At 39.5% G+C, this 25936-nt stretch overlaps 3 protein-coding genes across 3 annotated transcripts; 1 reads left to right on the plus strand and 2 right to left on the minus strand.

Annotated features, from left to right (window-relative positions):
- Positions 1-1113: 1113 nt before the first annotated feature.
- On the minus strand, positions 1114-3971 carry LOC115432452 (coiled-coil domain-containing protein 92-like). Its single transcript, XM_030153301.1, has 4 exons — positions 3692-3971; positions 3162-3310; positions 3019-3066; positions 1114-2292 (listed from the first exon to the last, which is right to left on the minus strand). The coding sequence occupies exons 2-4, from the start codon at positions 3289-3291 to the stop codon at positions 1577-1579; spliced, it is 894 nt and encodes a 297-aa protein (XP_030009161.1). The 5' UTR covers positions 3292-3310; positions 3692-3971; the 3' UTR covers positions 1114-1576.
- A 2758-nt stretch (positions 3972-6729) lies between these two features.
- Positions 6730-16903, minus strand: LOC115432602 (F-box only protein 40-like). Its single transcript, XM_030153508.1, has 9 exons — positions 16869-16903; positions 16388-16426; positions 15691-16288; positions 14122-14621; positions 13431-13610; positions 10891-11132; positions 8849-8980; positions 7057-7390; positions 6730-6942 (listed from the first exon to the last, which is right to left on the minus strand). Exons 2-9 carry the CDS (start codon positions 16388-16390, stop codon positions 6730-6732), a joined length of 2202 nt encoding a protein of 733 aa, XP_030009368.1. The 5' UTR covers positions 16391-16426; positions 16869-16903.
- A 374-nt stretch (positions 16904-17277) lies between these two features.
- LOC115433265 (F-box only protein 40-like) lies at positions 17278-23676 on the plus strand. Its single transcript, XM_030154579.1, has 7 exons — positions 17278-17348; positions 17604-17639; positions 18034-19209; positions 20227-20513; positions 20623-20754; positions 21770-22085; positions 22691-23676. Exons 1-7 carry the CDS (start codon positions 17346-17348, stop codon positions 22901-22903), a joined length of 2163 nt encoding a protein of 720 aa, XP_030010439.1. The 5' UTR covers positions 17278-17345; the 3' UTR covers positions 22904-23676.
- Positions 23677-25936: the final 2260 nt, after the last annotated feature.

Raw genomic sequence — 25936 nt, forward strand, 5'->3', positions numbered from 1 at the left:
GAAACCTCTGCCTCCTCTTTGCTTTAGTCTTGCATCCTGTTATTTATTTATTTATTTATTTGAGGATCTCAAAAATTCATCATTGCTGCTATAACCAACCCACTGCTTATCTTAGTGATAATACAGTGTGACTTTGCAGTGGATAATAGAAATCTATGTACAGGACCATCCAGGTATCTGGGTTGAAGAGTTAAACCTTGTGCTAAAGCAGGTGGAGTACATCCCTTTGTGTCACCTAAAAAATCCACTGGTCATTGACTGCATCAACCTTCAGTAAATTCAATTAATTAATGTCAGTTGTGTTTTTGTTGTTTTTATGCCATTGCCATCAATCAAATGCTAGACAGGATGTGGTTGCACTGCCCCCCAATGCTAGGATTTGACCATGGAGATGTAAATGTTGGGTGTTTGGGCTGTGACTGAATATCTAGTTTCCATAAAATTAATCTGCAACCTTTTTGACTAATCTCTTAGAAGCCAGTCATATTGCAAAACCAAAAATCTCGGCACATCTTTTGCAGTTTCTGTTTTATATAAGTGAAAGCCACTTTCTACTGCACATCAGATGTAACCACATGGGGCTTTGCAAAACTGTTACGTATTTGCCACTGTTTTCTGAAGAAATATGACTGTAAAATAACATCCATGTCCCACATTTGTATAATGATCACAAAAGCAGTTAAAGGTGCAATGAATGCCATTTACTGGCAACTAGTGGTGAAGTTGTAGATTGCAACCACAGAAAAACCTGCTTCACTGTTCTCTACAGTGGCCATAAACCATATGAACAGCCCATGTTACAGCCAGTGTCTGCTAGTTTGGGAGTATTAACCTTTGTATACACCCAAATACAGTGTGCAACAACACCCACTGTCAAATGAAAAATAAGAAGAGGAAGTCCATTCTCAAGAAACATGGCTTTGGAAATAATCTACTCCCTCTGTGGATATAAATAGGGGATTATAAAGAAATAAAATGGCTCTTAATTTCAGGAGATTATAAACCAATGATTCATGTATATTATGTATATATTATAATGTACTACTTCACTTGTACACACTGAACCTTTAACATTGACCGAACTCAAATAAACAAAATAAACAACACAGAACACATTGTTGCCATTCCTAGGCACATTGCATGGGTTTAATAAAGTGCAAATCATACAAAATGTCACTAAGCCCTCTACAGTGACTTTCTGAACCTGGAATACAGCTAGTGCAGTGAAAAAGCAGGCTGCCACACAGGCAGAGCTGTGACCAACAGTGTTAAAAACAAGAGGCATCCATATCAAATAGTATGTTTATTCACCCACCCATAACTTTGCATTTCAAGAGTATGTGTTGTACAATCAATGTGACAAATTCAATTAATCTATGTGGAAGTTTTAATCACGCATCTTTGTAAAACTAACTAGAAATACCTAACTTACTCTCTCGAGTCTACAAACAGCCACAACATTACATCCCTCTCATTTCATCTGGGTTCTGGATTAGATACAGAAGCTGCATCAAGTGTCACATGACACTGGTTGTTGTTGGAAGACGACTTCACCTCCCCATTTTCATCATCTTCATCACAGGGCGGTTTCTCCTTCTCCTGCCCCCATGTCCACCCTCCTGTGTACGCTGCTGTCCTCTATGTCCTCCCATTCATCCTCTAGCTGCTCCCCTTCCTGCGTTCTGATTGGACGGTTCCAGCGAAGGAGCCGGTATCTGAGTGGGACCAAAAAAAGGGCGGGGTCAGGCATGGGGTGTGGCCTTTGTGGTGATGTCACTCTCTCCTGTGGGACGCACGCTCTCACCCGCTCCTCCCTCACACTCACACGCCTCCTGTGTCTCAACTCTGATTGGGTGGGGGACGCTGGGGGAGGCGGAGACAGAAGCCAGTCTGATCCCTCCCCCTCGTAATCCTCATCATCGTCATCCTCATCTTCATCTTCCTCTCCTCCTTCCTCCTCCCTCACTTTGGCTTCCTCTTTCCTCTCGGCTGGGTTCTCTGTGCTCTGCCGTTGTTGGAACAGTTTTAATCGTGCGGTGTGGAGCTCGTGGTACAGGGTTGTTGTGGTCATATTTTGCCGCTGCAGTTCACGACTCAGCAGCGTGATCTTGTGGCTGCGTCGTTTCAACTCTTCTAAGAAATGCCGCTCTTCTTCCCTGAGGCTCCGTCCAAGTGCTGAAGCTCGTGCCCGGCCAGCTCGCAGCTCGCCACGTGCAGCAAGCATCATGCAGTGCTGGTCCTCGATGAGAAGCTCTGCAGCCTCACACCGTGCAGCCAGCTCCGCTTCCTCCTCTGGAAAACACATGAAGCAACACTGTGTGAGGAGTTTAGACCCGAAGAAACAAACAAAACAAAAGTATAGGAACACCCCTGTGAACTGTGAACAAGGCCTGTAGGTCTTTACACTTTCAATAAGAGTAAAGATAGATAAAAAATAATAAAAATGGAAATAAACAAAAAATAATAATATAACCGTTTTTGTCCCATTAAGAATAATACATAATTTTGCTAATTTTTTCCAAGCCAAGACCAATTAACTGTAAACAATGGCTGTGTGCCATGGATCATTTATAAAACATCGGAGACCAAGCAAAAAAAAACAAAACAAAACATAATTTGTATCTAAATGTTAACCAATATCTGCAGAAAAAGTAAGAAAATAGTGGAAGGTACACAGTATATGGCAAGATGCTATAAAAATGAAAAGCAACATGCCTTGAACGTGTCTTTTTGAATTATCACAAGTCTGAAAACACCGTACACAGCATATTTTGGAATTTTGACTAGCTGTGATTTTCTGCAAATAAAACACAGCATATTTAACTGACAGAACAAACTAATTTGTTCCTTTAACTCAAACACAAACCAGTGGTCTTTTTCCATTTTTTCTAGAGCTGTATACACTGTGTGTTAATTAAAATAATGTGTAATTGTGAATCTTCAGTTTTTGTTCTTCGAAATGTCCACATTAACATTACTGTTCCTCTTCTGTGCAGGGTGTTATTTATAACGTCTTACCTGCAGTGCTTCTGTCAGGAAACCTGGAGTCCAGCTCACAGCTCAGTTCTGCAGATGTGAGAGCCAAAGGTGTATCAGACAGATTAACAGTAAAGCAGGCAGACAGGCAGTAACATCATTAGGATACTCATGGGGACACAGACCGTGGCAGCGTCGTTTCAGGTGTGTGATCTCCATCTGCAGACCGGTCAGCATGGCCAGGTGCTCCTGCTTCAGAAAGGTGATGCCTCTCTCCACACTGGCCACCTGCTGCTCCAGCCTCCCAGCATCCATGGCTCAATCCTCACACAACCTGCACACACAGATGCTCACATACAGATACATATACTGTAGTAGGACAGGCTTCCCCACGGCAGCTGTTTACATTTGGGTTTTCATACACTTAAAAAATGGCAGCAGACTAGTGTGTGATGATGCAGCTGTGAATGTGCATGATCTTAAATGTTAGGTAAATATAATAAAATCAAATTCTCCTGATGATATAAGGCAACAACCTAGAATTGCAGTAGTGGCATGTTCTGCAAAATGCAAAAGCTTTTCTCCTCATCAGGCTGTAAAACTGGGCTCTTAAAGGCGAAATGCACGTTCTCTTCCACTCATTCATTGACTTGCAGCTTGTACATTTGTGCACGGTTTGCCACCAGTGCTCACAGTGTACCTGCCAGTGGCCTACCGTGATACTGAAGCGGTTTCCTGCTCGAAGCGTTTCTCATGGATTCTCTTATCGCTCCGACGTGTCTGTCCTTGATGCAGCACAGATGCAGAAAACAAAAGACCGGTGCAAATCGGCCAGTGAGCCAAATGGCGCGTCGGTGTCTGTCTGCTGTTCTCCGTGTGTGGCAGCCCGGGGGAGGCTTTAGATTTTTCTTGCGTGTACGAATCCTGCAGCAGTCTGAGTGGAAATAACCTCCTCATAACCTTCTGGTTGTACGTGCAGCCGCTGCTGTATTCATTACAGAGCAGCTCGGTATGGAGGGTGATTAGTGCCACAAAGAAGGAAAAAAAAGAGGCGGAGCTTTGGTCACACTGTACCAGCTGTTGCTTTTTGTTCAGGTTTTAACATATAGAAGATATTACGTTTTCACTGTATTTATTTATTTATTTATTTATTTAGTAGGAGCTATTTGTCTATTTAATTTTTTGTTCAAAGTTAATTTTTTTTGTTTACTAATTTAGTATTTTTGCTAATTGTTTATTGTTCATTTGCTTTTCGTTTGTTTAATATTTAGAATATATTTCCCAGATAGCAAAATCATTATGGCTTAAATCTGGGCCAAAACTGGCATGCCATTTTGGCAAAGTTCTGGGCGGAGGTATGGGCCCTAAATGGCCCAAAATAGGCAAGCCAAAATTAAACCAGAAGGAAGCCAAAATTCATCCAAAACTAATTGCAGACTTCCAAAATATAGCCATAATCGTCCCAGAAAAGCCCCAAATCCCCATAATCCGGCCAAAAAGTAGCTAAAACTGAGCCAAAGAGGGCCCAAAAGGAGGCCAAAATTCACCCAAAATTTGTGTTGATCATGCTTTTAAAATAAAGTGGGGTTTTCTTCTAGATAGAAATTCCCGCTATTTGCGCAGTGTTTTGGCTTTACAGAAATATGCCAAAACACAACCAAAACACATCCATATATGGATTAAGATGTTGCTGCTCTTTAGTCAATCTTCTGGCTTGCCATAAACATGTTATACCATCCCTATACTTGATCCCGCTCTTTGCCCAGTCTTTTGGTTCACCAGACATATGCCATAACTCAGTCATATATTGCTGGTGCCTCCATATCTATAATGGATAACCTTAATCATACCACAGTTAAGCCTAAAGGTTTTCATAATGCCAAAAGAAAGCCAAAAATGCCACATGTATGCCATAATGCCGCCAAAATATTTGCTATCTGGGTTTTTGATTTTCATGGTTATTGCTTTCATTCTTAAGTATTTAGCACCTTTTTATTTTGTGTTTTCTTATTGGTTTAGACCAGGGGTGTCAAACTCATGTTAGTTCAGGGGTCACATACAGCCCAATATGACCTACAGTGGGCCGGATCATTAAAATAATAACATAATAATACATAAATAATATCAATTCCAAAATCTGTATGTCTAATCTCTATGTTTTAGAGTGAAAAAAGTAAAATAATATTATCAAAATGTTTTACATCCCTTTAAAAAATGTGGAAAAACATGAACAACCACGACCAAAATTAAATTTCTTAAGAAAAAAAGTGCAGTTTTAACAGTTTATGCCATTATTTGGCCACAGCTTCTCATTTTCACATGTTCATTACAACTTACAGATCACAGCAGATCTACAAATACACAAAACATTTAATAACGGACAGAATATTGGTACAATTACTCTTAATTCTCTTAAGACATTTCAGGTTGTTCATATTTGTTCAGGTTTTTCAAATTTTTGTAAAAGGCTAGTATGTAAATGTTAACATTTTTATGGAATTTTACTTTTTTTTTTACACTAAAACAAAGAGGAAAAAATTGTGGTTTTCATTATTTATAGATTATTATCATAGTATTTTTCTGCTCTGACCCACTTTAGATCGAACTGACCAAAAATTATTTTTGACATCCTTGACTGTTAGTATCTTCAGTGTAATTTTTGTATTTCACTAATTCATCCCATGGGCTGGATTGGACCCTTTGGCGGGCCAGTTTTGGCCCCTGGGCCACATGTTTGACACCCCTGGTTTAGACCGTGGGCACTTGGGCATAAATAGGCAGCACTAAGGGAGATCAGCATTCACCTGGGTGGGCCTATGTTTTTTTTTACCAGGCAACTAGACAACCAGTCATACAAACAAATAGACAGGATGAGCAGGAGAGACAGCACAAAAGGCCTTGGTTGTTGTTTGCCTGCAAGAATCCTTAAAATAAACAGCTTGAAATCCATCTATGGTATGGACATTTTGTATTTGACTGTGTAAACCACAAACCCATGGTGCATCCAGTGGTTATTTGAATTATGTTAAAGTCCTAAGTTCAGTCACTTTTGAGATGATTTAATTTTGATGACAAATAGCTGCAACAACATATTTACTTATATTTTGTAAATTTTTCTTCTTTTAACTTTTTCTAAGTGATTTATGACCCTTTATTATAATGTTATTCTCAGCATTTGGCATTTTTTCAGAGAAAATTAGGTATTGTACTATGTTTACTATGCTTTTTTTTTCAACAGCTAAGAGGACATTTTAAGGTTACTATGTCAAAAGAAAAGGCTGAAGAAATGATGGATTTTTTTTTTTTTTTGGCAAAATATATCAGTAACCAAACACTAAAAACAAGTGTCTATAACCGCTGTTTTTTATCAAACTATGTGGGTTTTATTGATGAATCAATGTCACAGAAGATGACGGTGTTTCCATGTTCACAGCAGAATATCTGAACGTTCAAATGGGTCATATATGATAACGATGAAAAGCTGAAAAAAACTGCATTTCACCTGAATTAAATGCATTGAAAGGATTAATGGTTCAACAGCTACTAAACATTTTAGATCGGTATAAGATGTAAAGAGGAGATGAACCAAAAATAATACAGGTGATACACATATATTTCCACATTTTAATAACTAATATAATCATTAAAAACAATGAATTGTTTAAAGGGATTTTATTTGTAGTACTCTTTAATAGACACATATACGCTTTAATACAGACATGAAAACTGACAATCAGTGTAAATAGGTGTTCTTCACTGTTTTCTTTTATTTGCTGTGAAATGGCTGACCAGGCTCTGTCTCTCCTGGATGCTGCCCTGTTTCTCGTTCATGCTGGGTAGAGGAAAAGGATCGCTGTGCACATACTTCTCGTAGTAAGGACAGACTTTTAGGTGAGCAGATATAGGAGGGATGTCTGCCATGTGCCATGAATCCACTGTGGAGAAGAGATGACTGAACTCCCACACCTGTAAGATGAGATACACATGACTCACACACAACATAATTGGATCTTTGGACTCAGCTGAGGTGTGTATTGGAATAGTTTATTATGTTTGAATAGATTATCATGTATATCTCACTGGTTTGGCCCTCCACTTGGTTCCTCCACGTGACTGTGACTTCTTCTCCCATCGCAAGACAACCATCCCTCTGTCCTCTAACAGAGAGGAGCACACCTGCCTCATGAGCCGGGACACCAGAGCCAGCTGTGATAGAGACAGACTGTCCAGGAAACTGGCCATGTGACAGAGCACCTCATAAGGCAACGAGCTCAGAGCATCCTCGCCTAATGCCGGTCTGCATCCTTTCTGCTTGTGGATTGTAGACATGTCCCCTGCGTTCCCAGATGGGGGGGAGTTGTCGCCAAGAGAGGGAACGAGTGTTGGGCGCAAGTTGAAAGTCTTCAGCTCCTGGCTAGAGAGAAAAAGCTCAGTGAGTCACATACAGTAGCTGTATGTCATTCTAAATTACAATAAATTGAACTTGAGGTTATTACCTCCGCCAAGGAGGTTATGTTTTTGCCGGCACTGGTTTGTTTGTTTGTCTGTTTGTCTGTCTGTATGCAAGATAACTCAAAAATTTATGGATGGATTTGGATGAAAATTTCCGGAAATACTGATACTGGCACAAGGAACAAATTATTACATTTTGGTGGTGATCGGGGGGGGGCACTGATCTGCCTTGGCGGAGGTCTGCACTCTCTGAATGCTTTTCTAGTTATATAAAGCTTAACTTGTTTTATTATCCCCTGGGACACCATGGGGGGGGGGGGGGGGGGGGGGTCATGACAAATTCATGTGGCCCAGCTTTTCCAGGGGGCCCAGTGGATATAGGTTAGAAGTTGTGAACATTTCCTGTAAGCTCCACAGTAGAAGGCAGGAGTCGGACATCCAAAGTTAAGTTTCACTTTCAGTTTCACGCCAGTTGCAGTTGTTATGGCACTTATGAAATGCACCCCTATACCTCCAGTCCTTACACCCCCCACACTGACAGATTTACAGAAAATTTAGTTTCTGAAGGGCCCACAATGTTTACCTTCCATGGGGTCCACAATTGGTAGCAGGGCCCCAGATTGTCCCCATAGGAAAACTAGCATTAGCTCATGTGTAGCACACATAAGTGGAAGAGAGTTGCCATTGAAGATGCTCAGGGACCAACTTCAAATCTTCATTAATACTGTGGTCAGATAAATCCATCAGTCCATAATATTATTTGATCACCACTCACATCGCCTTTACAAATGTTTGCATTTAACATTAGTCGTCAATATTTCATTAGAAGTGGCATGAATGAATTTACAGCACAAAAGGTATGCATATGATCATACATGTGAATACTACTTTAATGCATTCCATCTTCTATAAACATAATTTCTGCCAGAGCCACATCCCACAGATTTACAGCAATTGTGGACAACTTTCATGACCCCATGGTACCTCAAAGCATCTGCTACTGCATTGTCTTTTATGTGAGTTTTCATTGAGACACACCCTATTATTGAACGCTTGCAAATTATGTACGTTAAAAGACATTACAACAAAGATAATTAATAGAATGGAAAACACGTGATTAGCATCTTGTTTCTGACTGTTTACAATACTTACATTTTTTGAACACTGATGATCCATTTTATGCAATAATCTCTTTTTACCCCATTGTTTTTCTATTTTTTATATAATTATATGCATTTTTTCATACTACAACAGCAATAGATAACTCATAATAAATAAATCATTCCTGCTAACATATATTGTGTGAGACCCAAGCCCAATATGTACAACATGTTAATGAACTTCACTCTTTTTCACTTTATACTGTCATCTTTTGACTTTAAAATGATGGCAAGAGAAAATGCAGAAGAGTTGTTCTCACTTGTAGCTGACAGTGGCTTTATGAGTCGAAGGTTGAAACCTCCTCTGACTGTAGATGCATCCTAGATACGACAAAGGACACCTCTGCTCGAACCAGCCGCTCAGACACATCTGGATTTCACTGTGAACATTCCTAAAAGACATGGAGCAAAGTTTAATGCCTGGCAACCCTCACTTTCACCCACAGATTCTGGGCTTCATACTGGTATATTGCATTTTTACTGTAATATATGCAGGATGTGATATGTCGAGGGGGATGGGCGGGATTAACCCCCCCTCTAGTTTTTACATCCCTACTTCTACTCAATGAAATTCATCCTTGGGGGGGGACAACCAACCAAGTGAAATAACAGACGGGTTGTGACAGTTTTCTAACACCTACTGTATATCCTACATTACTGGCACTAACGTTCACCTGAACCGGACTGTCGGCAGTCTACAAATTCGCAAATGTCCCCATGCACTGAGGCGCCATAAAGAGGGGGCATGACAAATTCTTGGGGCCCAGCATTTGTGTGTCCGGAGGATACAGGTTAGAAGTTGTGAAAATTTTGTGTAAGATCCACTGTATAATAGAGGAATAGAACTCAAGAGTTGGATGTTGAAAGTAAGTTTCACTTTTGTTTCACGCCAGCGTTAGTTATGTTAGTTATGGTCTGCACCCCCACGTATATAACTGCTCCCTCCCCCTTGCACTCCGACCAAAAAAAAAAAAAAAATCCCCTCCTCTGGGTTTTTGACAAATTGCACTCTGAATATATGTACCTACTAATGTCGCGTTTGCACTACGTGGAACCAGCGTGACTCGACTCAGGTACCAGGTCCTATTCCCGGAGACCGTTTCCATTACAGGATACTACCAACTTTAATAATAATAATAATAATAATAATAATAATAATAATAATAATAATAATAATAATAATCTTTATTTATATAGCACTTTTCATACATTAAAAACTGTAGCACAAAGTGCTTTACATATCAGTTTAAAAATCAGTACCACCCCCCACCCACACCCACCCACTCACCCGCACACACACACATGCACACGCACACACACACACACACACACACACACACACACACACACACACACACACACACACACATATACATGCAAACCCACAAGCTCACACATACTTAAGAAGACTGACTGAGCACGGGTAGACCAGAACAAAAATGTACAAGTAAAAGTAAAAGATCAATTTAGGAGGCGCTGTCTCAGGGAGCCATCCGCACCAGGAGGCAGCCGCCGACCCCGGCGACCAGGCACCAGCAACACAGCCCCGCATCCCAACTAGTGGGAGAGGGCCAACTGGGACCCCCACCCACCAGGAAAGGAGCGGACCCCAGTGAGAGAAGGCGCCACAGCCCCCCGAGTCCCCCAGAGACTTTACAGTACGTGGACGTTATAGCGATGCGATGCGTTACTTCTGTGTTGTCTGCTCAGAGTTGCTGATAAACTCGCTCATTTCGTGTTCTCTCGTCAAACTCATGCTGAATTTTTATGTCTGAACCTCCTCAAAAAACCACAGTGTAGTTTTGCGGGCTGTTATCATGTGTATTAACCTACTGCTATATTTACTGCAAACTTCCACATCTGTTGTTTATAAAATGGCGGGTCACAGAGACAACTCTCTGACCAATCAGTGGTCTGCAGTGTTTATACGTCACGTTTTAGTATCTGGTCCCCAGTCCTGGAACCTCGGTGGAGGTGATACCAAAAAACTAGTACTGGGTACCAGATTCCAGGCCCTTTTTCGTAATGGAAACGCAAAAAGGCCGAGTTGAGTCGAGTTGAGCCGATACGACGTAGTGGAAATGCAGCATAATATACCAATATAATAAACCAATTTAAAGGCTAAAAGATTTACGGGGTATCTGTGTAAATTAAGCCATAATCAAAATCAGAATTCCTTGCAAGTCTAGTAAAGTTGCTTAAAAGTAATACAATGCTTTACAAACTTAAAGTCACACATGGAAAGAGGACAGAGGTCAGCAGTCTCATTCAGAATCAAACATATCGTATTATTTCAAGACACCTGTAATGTGTGGCGAACTCCCTGCGGTGGAAAGTGTGACCACAGATGAATGAAAAAGCACAGCCAGCTCTGGAGTGTCTGCTGTTCACGCTCTCCGCTTGCAGCTGCAGACGAAGCTTCAGCGGTTTGTCCACCGTCACGTCTGCCAGCGTCGTCTTCGCTTTAAACGGTGCAGAGCGGAACGAGTGTGTTTGTGTTCCCACATCGATGTAGAGTCCATCGGCGGCTTTGGACTCACTAATCTGCAGAGAGAACAAAGATCGCAAAACACTGACGAATGCAAGATCCAATAGAGGAAAAAGTATTCAGAAGCTATACTTTTAATAACAATACAGTGTATAAATATTCCATGAACATGAAACATCCCTCTCAACTACATAAGTACTAACTAGACACAAACTGTTAAATACTGAAGTATGTGCTTTGGCATGGGGCCCCTGTATCATGAATGAATGTATTTATTAGACTATTGTTAGTGAATCATCAGTTTTTTCACAGCATGTTACTATTGTAGCAGCTGGAAATGGAGATAGTTGGAACAAATTACACACAAACAAAAACATCCATTTTTGTAAACAGGAAAACCAGATACAACTCAGAGTTCATGAGGGAAATAAGAACTCTTAAACATTTAACATGTCATCATTGGTAGAGACATGTACGAAATATAGTCAGACCTGTATAGCTGATTTTGTGACCACTAGAGGGAGTACTGAGTCACTCTGCCAGGCTACCATGGAGAGGAAAACTAATACCTTGAAATTCCAAGACTGGAGTTTGATGATGAAATTGCAGCACTACTTCTTTACAGGTAAGTTTGATTATTAACATACAAAGTTATTATGTGACATTATTATCTTTGCTAAGTTCATAGTTTGTTGATCCATAGTTCAGACTAAACTGTGACAGTTCTGACCTTGTTTGGTTGATTCCAAACAGTTCCTTAATGCAGCTACTGACAACAATAAACATACAGAAAACAGAGAGGATTTGTGGTTTTACTGTGGCTGTTTTCTGTCTAAAACCAGACTTAAGCTAATAGAGCTATAATGTAAACTATTAGCTGTGAAGATTCTAAGACGCTGTTAAAATAACTGGCTATGAGTTGCTGTTTGAAGAACAATTCTTGATAATACCATATTACAGACGAGTCTTAATAGTGGATTTTATACCATTCAGGGAGTGCTCAGTCTGTAGATACATAGTGTTGATTCGGTGTTAGTTTTTGCTGGGCATAGGTTTGTTGTGCAGAACTTCGACCTGCTGTTGAGAGTTTGGAAAATCAATACTACATATACAACTCCTTTAATGATGTGTGGATTTTCAATACTTCCTCTGAAAAGTACTGAAAATTCTCAAATACATGTAGTGGTATAAAAAGGACAATATTTGCCACTGAAATGTAATAGAATATAAAGTAAAATAAAATATACTGAATGGAACAACCTCTGAGCTGTGGTCATGTATACTTCGACCAAAGTAAAAGCATTAAGCATTTTATGGTACTTGAGTAAAAAAGTGTTTGACTATTGGAAAAATTATGCATAGTACATTTTTCATGCCAGCATTTGGTAGCACTTAACATTTCAGTTTCATAATAACATTGTATCAGTGGGGTAATTGTTTGGTATTAAATAGGTAATGATGCAGTAATACCATGTAATTACTAAAGTAATTACTAAATAAAATTCAATGTTATACCACTGAAACGCATATTTCCTTCACAGGAAATGTTACATGGTTATTAATGATGAGTAATTATTACTGATAAATACATTGTATTACAAAATTCAGAGGTGTCAAATAACAAAGTACAAATACTTTGTTACCTTACTTATGTAGAAATTTTGGTTATCTATACTTTACTGGAGTAATTATTTTTCAGCCGACTTTTTACTTCTACTCCTTACATTTTCACACAATTACCTGTTCTTAATGCTCAGTAGTACACATATATGGTTCTTTAACTACATTTGCATTGGACTAAAATGTCTTCATTTTCAATGGGCATATATGCGGCTGAAACAGGTAGACTAGAGCATCCCACAATTTTTCACATTAACATTTCAATATTACATTATAGTCATTATGGCCAGTAGAAAAATGTTTTTTTATGGAAGTGGGTAGTGCCTGATAGGCCCCTGTGGTGCCGCCTAAGCTTTTGTCCTAATGGTGTTTTTTCTTACATTTACTTTTATACTTTAAGTAGCTTTGAAACCAGTACTTTTACACTTTTACTTGACTAAAAAACTTGAGTTGATACTGCAGCTTCTACAGAAGTCTTTTTAAACCCTAGCATCTCTTCCTCTACCTGAGTAATGAATGTAATTACTTTTGACACCTCTGACAACATTAACACCTATGTATAACCATTACCCCCTATTAACATATTATTGCCACGTAAAGGTAAATGTTAAGTGATAGAAAGTATTGTTCTCCACATTTTGGACACACTCTTCTTTATTATTCATTTAGTCATCATCAGCATCATGGTTTCTGTACATATGTATTTGTTTGACCTTATTTTATGCTGGACTGACCTTATGACCCATGACATCATTCTCTGCATAGCCCAGTAACGTGGCTGCAGCTTCGTCGCTGTACCAGTCCTGTTCACTAGCTCCCAGGTCTGAGGTGTCCACTCCACAAGGCTCACTCTGAGCCCTCGCAGCTGTGTCGTACAGATGAACCCGCTGTCTGTAGTGATAGCTGTCAGGGACCTGAAACAGAGATACAGCAGGTTCAAGGGTCAAAGTGATGCTGTTTAAGCCTGTGCTGCATGTCTGCAGGGAAGGCTTTATGTGTCATATTTGTGTCAAAGAAGTTTTGTTTTTTTTTTCTCAGCGAGAAATTTGAGAGTACAGCAAAATAATCATCATATTATCCATAACATTAACACATTATAACTGATTTTGTCAGTAGAGAATAAGCCAAACTAATATTATCAGTGAAACGAAATGAAACACAAAAACAAGTAATAATGTGTTTGACCTTCTGTCAGAGTTTGTATTTTGTGTTTAATGTTGTGACTTTGGTCTTTTCTCATATTGTCTCGACATTTAATAACGTTACTGATTAAATGCTAAATACATAAACAGATAAATCATTAAAACATGTAAAATTTAAGCATGTACTGGCCCAAGTGGATAATTAGGATTTTGCTTCTGTCTTTGTGTTGAAGCAGAATTATCCCACAGTCAGTATCATGCCTTTTAATCCTACAGTCTTCACCTTGAATGAGCGCAGAGTCTGGACTGGAATGGGCTCCAGACTCCCATAAACAAAATCTTTCTCCCTTGGCGTACAAGCTTCGATTTGGCCAAAGGCAACAAGCATGCGCCCATGATGCACCACATACATGTGGTACTCCTGCGGGGTGAGCTCCCTCCCCACTCGCTCCAATACACCCTCCTGCCAGGGGGCATGTCCGGTCTTACTAGTGTCTGGTTCAGGACCACTTGGAGCTGCGGCTGCACCCTTTTCTGCAGCTTTGTGGTCTTTTTTGGACACTTTTGAATCTTTTCCGGTCTTGGCCTTCTCCTTCTCCCTCTGTTTTTCATTTTCTTTTGGGTCATTCTGGGTTGTCTCAGCGACAGCACAGGCACCTCTCTCCATCCCGAACATCATCTCACATATGTTGTACTTCTCTAGGTTGATGCCTTGCTTCAATCTGTTTAGTGCAATGTCTTGAAAACCAGTTGTGTCACATGTTCCTGCAGATGTGGGCAAATCTATCAAAAGCAACACAAAAGGAAAAACAATATTGAAAGACCAGTATTTCAGTTAAGACAATCAAAGGAAATGGGAAAAAATGGAGAAACTATGGATGTTATTCCAAGTATACACTGACAACATCCATCAGTGTTCAGAAACCACAACGGATTCAGTTTTTAAAACTTCAACTGTTTTGCAGTCAAAGAACTCACAACTCCTGATCCCTGCTCATTATTATTAACCAAGGCTAGGACAAAATATCCATATGGTAATATATCGTTTCAGACATACAGTCTATGATAAATTTATACTGGTGCCAAATATTTAAATATTCATTAAAACATGCTGGGTCCCTAATGATTTCACTTCCAGAATCATTACTACTCGAATGATGCAAAACACAGACATAAGCTTCAGTGTACGTGTTAAAGAAACACTTTTTTGCACATCTGATTTGTCAAATTATGTGAAATGGACTTCCCAATGCAACACTGATAATTGTCTTGTAATGTGTAAAGTGTCATAGAATCACTGCATCATATCACTTTTGTGGAATGTATGTATGGAAACACAGTTGCTTGGTGAATAACTCTGTAATGTCACAGGTCGAAGTAAAATGCCTCTAGAATAAGACATAAAACTTTACCAAGTTTGAGTCACTAATAAAGAAAAATGAAGTCAAAAATGTTGGTTGGCTGTAGTTTACAAGATATAGTATTGGGTCAAAATATGAAATTCTGAGAATTAATGTGTGAATGGGTTTTACTCAAAAGGAATGTTTATCTCTAGACCTAAGATCTACTTCAAAAAGTTGTCTGGACATTAAATCCACTTTTCAGGTTCTTTCTAGTGGAAGGATAAGAAATCTATTGTATAACTGTACATAAATCAGTATATATGTGTAATAACACTATCATATACACTGAAAATATCAGCTAATCAACAGTTTATTCATTTGTTTGCCATTTCATGTCTACAAAGATTTAACATATTTCATCTTTGAGGCAGAAAATTTCAAATAAACAAATAAATTGAAATTGTAGTACAGTGATCCCAGCCCAGAATTAATCCCAGACTTATAGAGACGCAACTGAGATTCACCTTTCTCTTTGTCTGTGACACCATTTACTAACACTCCCACTGCCTCCTCCTCCTTCTCCTCCTCCTTCTCCTCCTTCTCCTCATCTGATTCTTGCTCCTCTTCCTCTTCAGCCTCCATCAGCTCTGGATACAGAGGCTTCATTTTCAGTCGTGCATAGAGGTCTGACTGATCGACCAGGGCCATACCAATGTCCAGGGCCTCCTCCTGCTCCTCATTCTCCTTCAACACATTCTCCTGCAAAGCTATGAAGGAGTGAGGGTTTGTTTCATCAGTCGGCCAGCGAAGCCAGTCCATGGAGCAGCACACCACACTGGCCGGACACACCTGGAGGTGATGACCCCTGGATGAGCGGGTCATCTGGAGCGGGCATCCGTACTCAGCGTTGAGGCAGGGCACCCTGACGTTAGGGCAGAGCAGCAGGTGATCCTCCTCTTTGCACAGGTGGAACACAGCTCCACAGAGCAGGCGGCAGGAGGTGATCGCGCAGGACACAGAGACCTCCACCCGAGCCCTGCAGCGCCGGTTGTAACATGAATCACAGTGGACATGATGTCCACGTCTGGAGGCTCGAGAACGGTGGCTCTGATTGATCAAGACAGTGAAAGAGAGACACTGTGTTTCAAAACTGAGAAAAAGAACAGGTTGAAGATCATACTTAAAGACTTTCTTTTTCTTACTCACCATATCTGTAAAACTTTCTGTAGGGAATCTTTTTTTATCCTATAAGAAAAGAAAATAGAGGCAGATTTTGACCTTTATCCATATAGGTAAAGGATCATTGGTGGTAACATGTATAGTTTTACCAGATCAATCAAGATATGACTGTACTAAAGTAGGGAAATTATTGTACTTACAAACATACATGCATACATACATGCATACATACATACATACATACATACATACATATACACAAAAAATTATAGTTTAAAAGGTAAAAATCTGAACAGATAACTCTTAAGATGCCCATAAAGAACTGATATTCATAGTAAATTGTAACAGTAGTGTTTCCTTAGTTCTGTTTAAGCTCTGTGACAGGTTCAAATCGATGGACCTGAGGGCACCAAATCACCTGTTCCTTTTCATTACCCAAGTATGAACATAAAATGAGATAAATGATTAGAAGCCATTAGATTAAGGCCAACACAAATAAAGGTCTTACCAATGTGCCAATGCAGAAGGGTTCTTTCCTCTCCTTGAGTCCCTGAGCTTGTTGAACAGGCAGGTTAAAATTAGCTGGGCAGCTTCAAGCAGGTTCAGAAGGAGAAATAACTCCCCCTCAGTCTTGTGCTCTACAGCTGAGGATCCAAATGCATCACACATTCACACAAATCACTAAAACTTACAAATGTTCATGCTGGGGCTGAAAAGAAAGTCTAAATACAGCAAAAACTGCACAGAATCAATATTAAACAATGTGTTACAGTTATCAAGGTTAGAGCAAACCTCCACTAGAGGACACTGTTTGGGTTTTAAAGATGATTCAGTGTGTTTTTACTGTGTGGGTTGAAATGTACTGATTATCAGCGGCTTCATTAACCAGGACTCTCAGGGGCGAAGGTGATAGAAATTGTCTGATGTAAGTTGTTGAGAGGCCTGGTAACCCAAACCATGTTTCGGACCACCTGTGTAACATTTCATGGTCAGTACCCTGTTCTATTTATAACACACACACATAACACTGACACACACTTGGTCGGAAAAACACAAGTCGGAGTGCGTCCTTTTCAGCTCATAAAGTGGTAGGGTTGAAGTCTGTGTTTCACTGTTACTTACTCCGCTGCTGCTGCTGTTGTTGTGTGTGTTTACACGCCCTTCTTTTAGATAGATCTAGATGTACTAATTTTAATCCACTCGATGATACTTGTGACATTCATAGTTTCCTCTCTGTTTGCAGGACAGACAAAACTGCTCCCAGAAGATCCAAAGCATGGTATGGTTTTATTTTACAACGCTCTTTAAAACCCACACAGATGGGTCATGCGTCTCTTGGGTAACCTCTTAATTGAGGAGCTTCTTCTTTTTCTGCACACATGTTGGTGTATGATATTAATTCCTTTTGCATGTCTTGTGCATCATATATCCACATACTTGCTGAAATCAGCCCACTGTATGTGTGGAAACTCTTTATTAGATTTTAAAGTACAGTTCTGCTGGATTGCCGGTGTATATATGTGAAACAACTGACAGTTCAGTGACATTTAAAGCCTTGTGATGCAACATGACAGCCAATAAATGTAACTAACCCTGCAACTGTATCATAAACACAGAGTAATACACAAGCCCAGGATGTTTCTGTTGAATAATCATCCCAAATGTTTCCTTAGAGTCACCGTTCTCGAGCCTCCAGACGTGGACATCATGCCCACTGTGATTCATGTTACAGCCGGCGCTGCAGGGCTCGGGTGGAGGTCTCCGTGTGCTGTGTGGTCACCTCCTGCCGCCTGCTCTGTGGAGCTGTGTTCCACCTGTGTAAAGAGGAGGATCACCTGCTGCTCTGCCCCAACGTCAGGGTGCCCTGCCTCAATGCTGAGTATGGATGCCCTCTCCAGATGACCCGCTCCTCGCAGGCTGCACACCTCCAGGTGTGTCCAGCCAGCCTGGTGTGCTGCTCCATGGAGTGGAATCGCTGGCCAGCAAATGATTCTCATTCTCATTCAAACACAGAACTCCATGAAAACCTACTGAGTCAGACCGAGCATGGAGGATGTTTGGACCTGGCCATGGCTCTGAAAGACCAGGACCGCCTGTTCCACTCCATGAAGATGAAGAAACTGTTTCCAGAGCTGATCCAGAGTGTGGAGGAGGAGGAGAAAGAGGAAAAAAGAAGGCAGGAGGAGAGGAGGAAGGAGAAGAAGAAAAAGATTGCTTTGGAGAAGGAGGCAGCTGCAAAGCAAAATGTCTGGCAGCCTTTTACCATATTCAACACACAGACGTTAGAAGAGAAAGAGGATGAGGATGATGAGGATGATGAGGATGAGAATGTGGATGAGAATGTGGATGAGATTCAGCAGCCCACCCTGACTCAGCAGGAAAGAGAGGCTCTTGTCAGGGGGGACTCAGGGGTGAATCCTGAGCTTTTGGAAAGCTACACTGCATGGGAGCGCATGTTCAGCATGGAGATGGGCGGCTGCAGGGAGGCCGGAGGGGCTGGAAGAGGGCAGGGAGCTGCTGAAGCCAGAGGAACTCTGGGAACTCTGATGGAAGAAGATGCTGAGTCATGTATGGGCGCTGCTGCTTCAAATACCTGCAAACAGGTGGGCAGTGCATGCACCGATCTCTCCTCCTCCTGTCGTACCAAGAATGTGAAGAAGAGTTTTTACTACGGACATGTGGAGCCGTTGAAGATCATCACAGTTCGTACATTTAAAGTTCCGACCAGCTTTTCTGCCAAACAAAGCCGCATCCGCAACCCTGGGTTCTACAAGAGGCAAAGCAAAGGTGTGGACACCAGTGACCTGGGGGTGGCGCTACAGGACATGCCTGTCTGGGAGGAAGTACAGGTGAGGGAAGGAAATTAAACAATCTCAATGACAAAAGACACACTTATTTATGTTATGTGCAGAAATAAAAAAATATTACAGCTTTCAGTAGAGTATAAAAATCTGAAAATAACAAAGGTTTTTGTAATATGTTTAACATTCACTGTAGGTTTTCCTACTTTGGAAGAAAAGGGTGAGGTGAGAGGTATCCATTTAGTTGCAATTACAGCTTTACCACTAGATCCTGACGCACTACAATATTAATATTTACCTTTTTCCTATATGCAAAAGAAAATATGGTGGACAAGCACATAAACAGTCATGGTTTTCATTATCATGGGTTCATCAAAAGACCTGTTTTTGGCTGAAGTCATCTACAGAGACATTTGTAAAACCACTGGAATTACAATATGTTAAATGTCTTGAAGTTGTATTACCGCTGATAGCTGCTGGGGTTAGGTTCTAACAGTTGTTTTGGTCTGATCAGTTTTATATGGACTCTCTAATGACTGATCAAGTGGTCTATATTAAAATGTTTCCTCTGTTAATAAGGTCAAATAGAGACTTTGATGCTATTTCAGGCTATGTCAGAATTTGGGTTTATTTAATAAAATGCATCCTTTCCTGACACATATCTCTGCTGTAGTTGAGGTTAACAAGTTCCACTAATTTAACACAATTACTTTGTTACACTGTACTTGATGAAGTTTAATGTTTTACTGAAGCAGTAAGACAGCTTTTAGCATTAGCTTACCTCTAACCCAGTGGGCTCCCATAGTCCTGCCCCTCATGTCCAAATATGATCACTTCCTGCTCCAAACTACCGAATTGTAAACAGGCTTCCAGCAGCTCAAAAATCAAATGGCTGACATTAGGGTCCTGTCATTCACCACTTATAAACCATTGCTTACTGAAGCTTTTAGGAAACTAAATTTGCTCATCGTGGTGTCCTGGTTGTTTACCTCCACATAATTTTAACATTCCATGATCAGTAAATTGAAAACAGTCTCATATTGTGTTTTCTGAATTTCTCATCAGGCCTCTTTACTTTGCTCCCTGGAGAAAGAGCAAAGAGGTCACCTTATTGCAGAGACCACGAGCACAGACGCTCTGCTGACTGATGAAGGCACCCAGACCTACAGCTTCCTGTCAGCTCCTTTTCCCAAAAACACGTCTTTGGCTGACCTGACGACTAATAAACCACTGGAGCTGCACCTTCAGCTGCAGGTGGAGAGCGTCACCAGTCGACACCATAAGGCCAGCTCCGCCTTCACCTTCCTCTGTGGTCACACCTTTCAACGTAGAGAGTATGGCAGGCATTATAAGTGAGCGCTGTGTAACATCCATTTTACTTATGTAGCACATTTAAAAGTAAGGAAAACAGAAAACTTTTAAATACAAAAATTAAGTTGGCAAATATTTTTTTACATACAGGAACATCCACAGCGACATCCATATGAATGTGAATGGCTGGTTTGAGCAGAGATGTCCGCTGGCATATCTTGGTTGTACCTACAGCCAAAAGAGGTTCCAGCCCTCAACACTTGAAGCCACCATCAAATACAAGTGAGATCAAAGTTTAGCATTATTACTATGGGATATTTTGTCATGTACTTCCTTTTAGTGATCTGTTTCTAAATATATTGTGAGTCACAATCAGCAGTGAAAGTGCACAACTCAAGTACTTTTTATTCCATTACTTTTGCCATTTTTCACTTTTTAATTTTTATCTTCTTCCTGTCCAGTGAAAACCAAAAATTTCCAAATACAGTATGTTGATTTTTGACAGTGATGAAGTGAAGAATAAAGATTTCCATTATGGGTGAAGAAAGATTTTTTTGTCTTCTTACATCCACCCTTTTAAACCTTTTAAACCCCTCTTGACTTAGGTGGAAAAAGCACTAATGTCAAAAAGCTATCAGTACAGTGACACTACAAAAATATTGCGTATAGAAAATTATGCATTAAATTAAACAACAGTATGTAAAGTAGTTCAGATGAGCTCAGCCAGTGTGCAGCAATAAAATGCAACAGACACTTTTAAGCAGCAGTGAAACAAAAATGTGAAAACATCATACACAGAAGTAAAATACTGACAGAGACCATTTTATTGCACAGTGACTGCCTTGACTTTTCATGTTTATGTACATTTTACTGATAACACCTAAATAATTTTACTTAAATGAGTTTTTGAGTTTGACTTGATGAGTATTTTCAAAGAGTTGTATTAGTACTTTTACTGAAGAAAATAACCATAATACTTCTCCTACCACTGATTATGGCATAAAGGAATACATCATGGATTGTCTGATATTACATTTATTTTAAAAAATGTTAGAATGTCAGTAAAGCTTAGTGAGTTTGATCTTTGTCTCCCTCTACTGGTAGTTTTATGTATTGTATATTTAAGATCTGTGGAAGATGTTATTGAGGCAAACCACCAATTAATTATTTTTAAACTCATCATTTTTGGATGAGTTAACTTCTGTTTTTAACAGTTTTGTCCCTTGTTTTAGACTACAGAATGTGCAAAAAAGCATGATGTCAGTTTTGAAAGCCAGGTTTTCATTTTTCCTTTCAGTGAGGAGCTCGGCTGCTTCAGCCTCCATCCCACCACCCCTGCATCACTGATGTCCCAGGTCTCCAGGACCACAGAAGACAACAAGAGAGGGTCCGGGGCAGGAGGAGGGGAGGACACTCTTAGTTCACTGCCTTACGAGGTGCTCTGCCACATTGCCAGTTTCCTGGACAGTCTGTCCCTGTCGCAGCTGGCTATGGTGTCCCAGCTCATGAGGCAGGTGTGCTCTTCTCTGCTCCAGGACAGAGGGATGGTCAGCCTGCACTGGGAGAGGATGACCGACTCACATGGAAAAAATAAGTGGAGGGTCAATCAGAAGGTTAGCCTTTTAGACTTTATCTAAGTAAAAGTAGCATCAGTGTGGAAGTTCAAAATTTCAACCTTAGTGTGTTATTGGAGGACATAACAAGGCTTTATTAGTTTTGTGAAATTTTTCAAAATTTTTATTGTTATGTAGAAAATCAAGGTCAATGAAGTTACCATATTTGGTTCCTTACGTGGAAGAAAAAAAAAAGACTCAGACCCAGAATGGAGCAAACACTGACTCAAATAACATCTCATATTTCTTTGTAGTCGTAGTAGGAGATGGTAGGGAGTAGGTATTCAGTTGGCTCAGATTTAGTGATACTTCACCACTAGATGTCATCAAGTATCACACAATGGACCTTAAAAATACTGCCCCTGCATCGATAAATAAAATTGCAAAAAATATCACCAGCACAATCTTCTTTAATGCATCAAAAATACTAGTAGTAACTTCACAAACAGTGTGATATATACATATTGTCTACTGAAAGGTATCTAGTAACTAAAGCTTTAAGTATAAGGTAACACAAAGTGAGACATTTTAGCACTTGAAGGTGTTGTATTTGAGTGGACTGTGTCACTGACCTTCATTCTCACTCAGTATTTGTGTTACTTCAGGTTTGGCAGTTCAGCTCCTTGTTCTCTCCTGTCGACACCTGGGGCTTCCGAGATGAGCCGTCCATATCAGAGCATCTAAAGGTCTGTCCTTATTATGAGAGAGAGACAAGAGTGGAGAAGATTTTCCTGCCATGTATCAAAGAAGAAGTCCAAACCAACTGCAAAGGTCCCACTCTGGTCAGCCTGTTCCACAAGAAGAAGTTCATCATGTAGAGTGAAACACACATGCACCTGTATGATGATATTCACTTTAGACAAAGTGGAAAATCCATCTGGACATTCAATGTTTAATGTCACTTATAGAAAATTATTGTAGCACTAGACTTTAATGTTTAAAACAGTAAACGTGTTAGGACTTATGTTAAAAAGTACAAAAATGAAAGTGTGGTAGTAACTTTTAACAGTGGATTAGTGGTTTCCTATCAGCACATGTGAAAACCATATTCAGTTTTTATGCTATTCTTTTGAGAAAAAACATAACAGAATAGACATTATGCACCCTAATTTAGCTACTTTTGAGTTTCCACTCTGGTTTTTCCTAATCTCCTTCCATAAAGTAGTCAGTGTGTTCTGTTATAAACTAAAATTGTGCTGTGAGTCTAAAGTCAAACGTGTCCATCAGGAGGTGAATCAGGTCATGACCTCTGCTACCTGAGAGATTAAACTGTCAAGGCTGAACAGGTGAAAAAACAGTGAAGGATGACTATGCAGTTTCATTCACCAATGACTCTGGGAAATAATACGATGGGAAAGATAAGATGGTTTGAACGCAAGAATAAAATCTCAGTGGTCTGAAACACAGGTTGTCATGGTCCTCTGAGAAACAGAGGAAAATAAAATACAGAAAGAAGAAATATCTAATAAATATGGAATCAGCTGAATGGAAGTGAGGTGAACTGAAATGAATTAAACTGAATTGAGTTGAATGGGACTGAATTGAATGGAACTGAATTGAATTAAATTGAATTATATTGAACTGAACTGAATTGAATTGAACTGAATTATATTGAATGGGACTGAACTGAACTAAATTGAATTGAATTGAACTGAACTGAATTAACTGAAGTGACTGAATTGAACTGAACTGAACTGAATAGAATAGAATTGAATGGAATTGAACTGAATTAATATAAATGGTGACAGGGTTCCTGAATGCACCACAGAATTCTCAAATATGCGTCGCCTTTATGATGCACATTTGCAGCTCTACTATAACATGATAACATAAGAACCCAGATGGTCCTTCTCTTAAATACAGAGAACAGAATTTCTCTGACCATTGAACAGTTTTACATTTTGCCTCAGTCCTCTTTAAATGCACTTTGGTCCAGAGAAGACGAGATCATGTTCATATTTGGCGTCTGTGCATGATCCTGAGCCCGTGGCTGTTGTACACCAGGATTATACCTAGTTTAATGCACTGCTGCCTGAGGGCCAGAAGATTGTCTGAAGCCAAGATTCCTCCAGCTTCTCTGGATATTTTGATTATTTGATGTGCTGTATGTGGGGATATTTTCAAAGTCTTCACAAATTTGACATTGAGAAACATTGTTCTGAAATTGTTCCACAATTTGTGGACACGTTTTTTTCACAGATCGGTGAACCTCTGCCCATCGTTTCTTCTGACAGACTCTTTTGCTGACCTATTGCCAATTCATATAACTTTCTCCTTCTGCCTTTTTTACACCACTTACTTTTCCTGCTTTTTGTTGCTTCTGTCAATGTGTTTGAAGAGATGCTATGAAATTAAAAATTATTACCTATTTTTTTTGCTTAAAATTCTGCCATTTCTCAGTTTAATCATTTGATAATGTTTTTATTGTTGTACGTTGTAAATAAAATATGTGATCATTACATTTACTACTGCATTCTGCTTTTACTTACATTTTATACCACATCCCAAATTTTGGGGGAATTAGAGTTAAAACTGTCATCCAACAATGAATTGTCTTGTAAAGTCATGTGAATCTTTTTCTAGGGTTAACCTGAGGTGGGACGTAACAAAGTACAACAATTTTACACTCCTCTACTTACTTCAATATTTATTTATTTTATTTAACCACTTTTTACATTCACTCCCTGTATTCTAACATTAATGTCTGTACTTTCCACTCCTTACATTTTAAGATGGGCTTTTACTTCAATATTTACTTTAATTTAGTATGTTTGAAAGGAGTTATTACTTTTATTTTACATCAGTTTGGGCCCCAAAATACAATCTCACTCCATGTAAAGAGAAAAAAACACAGAGGAAATTAGTCTTAAGGTTTTGATTTCTGTTTCAGACCCTGAAAACTGAATTAGCATTTTGGACCAAAGTAAATGTTGATGGTTTTTAATACTTTTATTTATTTATTTAAAGTTAGGGCATTTTAATAGGCTTCACATTAATATAATGTAAAGTTGAGTTGTCATTGTACAGAAACAGCCAGTCAAAGGCTTGCTTTCTACTTTAATACTGATACTTACATATCAGAGCCTGCAGTAAAGCCACTGTTCTTCAACTTTTACCACAGTATTTTTTTTTTTCCCATCTGGATGGTAACCACAACATCTACATTCATTAAGTAACATCCACTTGTTTACATCCATTCTCAATATGAGGCATGATGGGAACTGCAGCTGAGTTTTGGCTTCACCTTTTTCAGAGGCATTAATAATCTACTGAAAAAGCTGAGGTCAAAGTATCTTTAATTTGTCATTCACATACTTGCAATTTCAGACCCTCTTCAGTATCTGGATTCTGCTTATGACTACAACACCATTAAATTACAAACAGTTTCTTATTTGATATTCTAAAATCTGCTTTACATTTTCTTTTCCAATGTGTATGTGCTGCAGATATCACTTAAATTGTCTGTATTTGTCTTTTTGCTTTCTCATAGACCTTTTTCATCATCTCTTATTCATTGTTTATGTATCATTTGTGATTTACATGTGATTTTTCTGTGCTGCTGACTTTATCAGGATTGTCTGGAAGAAGAAATCATGTATCTCAATGGGTCCTGGAGAAATAACGGCGAAATTAAATAAATACATTTGCTCCTGTCATTTATTTAGACTTTCCTTTCATTTGACTCCTGTCTGTGATGCTCTCACCCATAGTCGTCCAATCAGCTGGACAAACTATATACGAACACATTTTACATCATATTGTGCAAACAGCTCTACTTTACTCGGCTTTCCACAGGTGACTCTTGAAACTTGACACATGTTGCTCTTGAATGCACCATAGAGGACCTCCGG

Source organism: Sphaeramia orbicularis, chromosome 14 (genome assembly GCF_902148855.1).
Source record: "Sphaeramia orbicularis chromosome 14, fSphaOr1.1, whole genome shotgun sequence".
Lineage (NCBI taxonomy): Eukaryota > Metazoa > Chordata > Actinopteri > Kurtiformes > Apogonidae > Sphaeramia > Sphaeramia orbicularis.

Coding starts and splice junctions, on each gene's coding strand:
- LOC115433265 (XM_030154579.1), top strand. Junction 17,640..18,033: donor CCCAGAAGATCCAAAGCATG/GTATGGTTTTAT, acceptor ATGTTTCCTTAG/AGTCACCGTTCTCGAGCCTC. Junction 19,210..20,226: donor CTGTCTGGGAGGAAGTACAG/GTGAGGGAAGGA, acceptor ATTTCTCATCAG/GCCTCTTTACTTTGCTCCCT.
- LOC115432602 (XM_030153508.1), bottom strand. Junction 13,611..14,121: donor AGACTCTGCGCTCATTCAAG/GTGAAGACTGTA, acceptor TCTCTGTTTCAG/GTCCCTGACAGCTATCACTA. Junction 8,981..10,890: donor GAGTTCGCCACACATTACAG/GTGTCTTGAAAT, acceptor CATGTCTTTTAG/GAATGTTCACAGTGAAATCC.
- LOC115432452 (XM_030153301.1), bottom strand. CDS start 3,291: ATGGATGCTGGGAGGCTGGAGCAGCAGGTGGCCAGTGTGGAGAGAGGC. Junction 3,067..3,161: donor CCTGAAACGACGCTGCCACG/GTCTGTGTCCCC, acceptor TCACATCTGCAG/AACTGAGCTGTGAGCTGGAC. Junction 2,293..3,018: donor TCCTGACAGAAGCACTGCAG/GTAAGACGTTAT, acceptor TGTGTTTTCCAG/AGGAGGAAGCGGAGCTGGCT.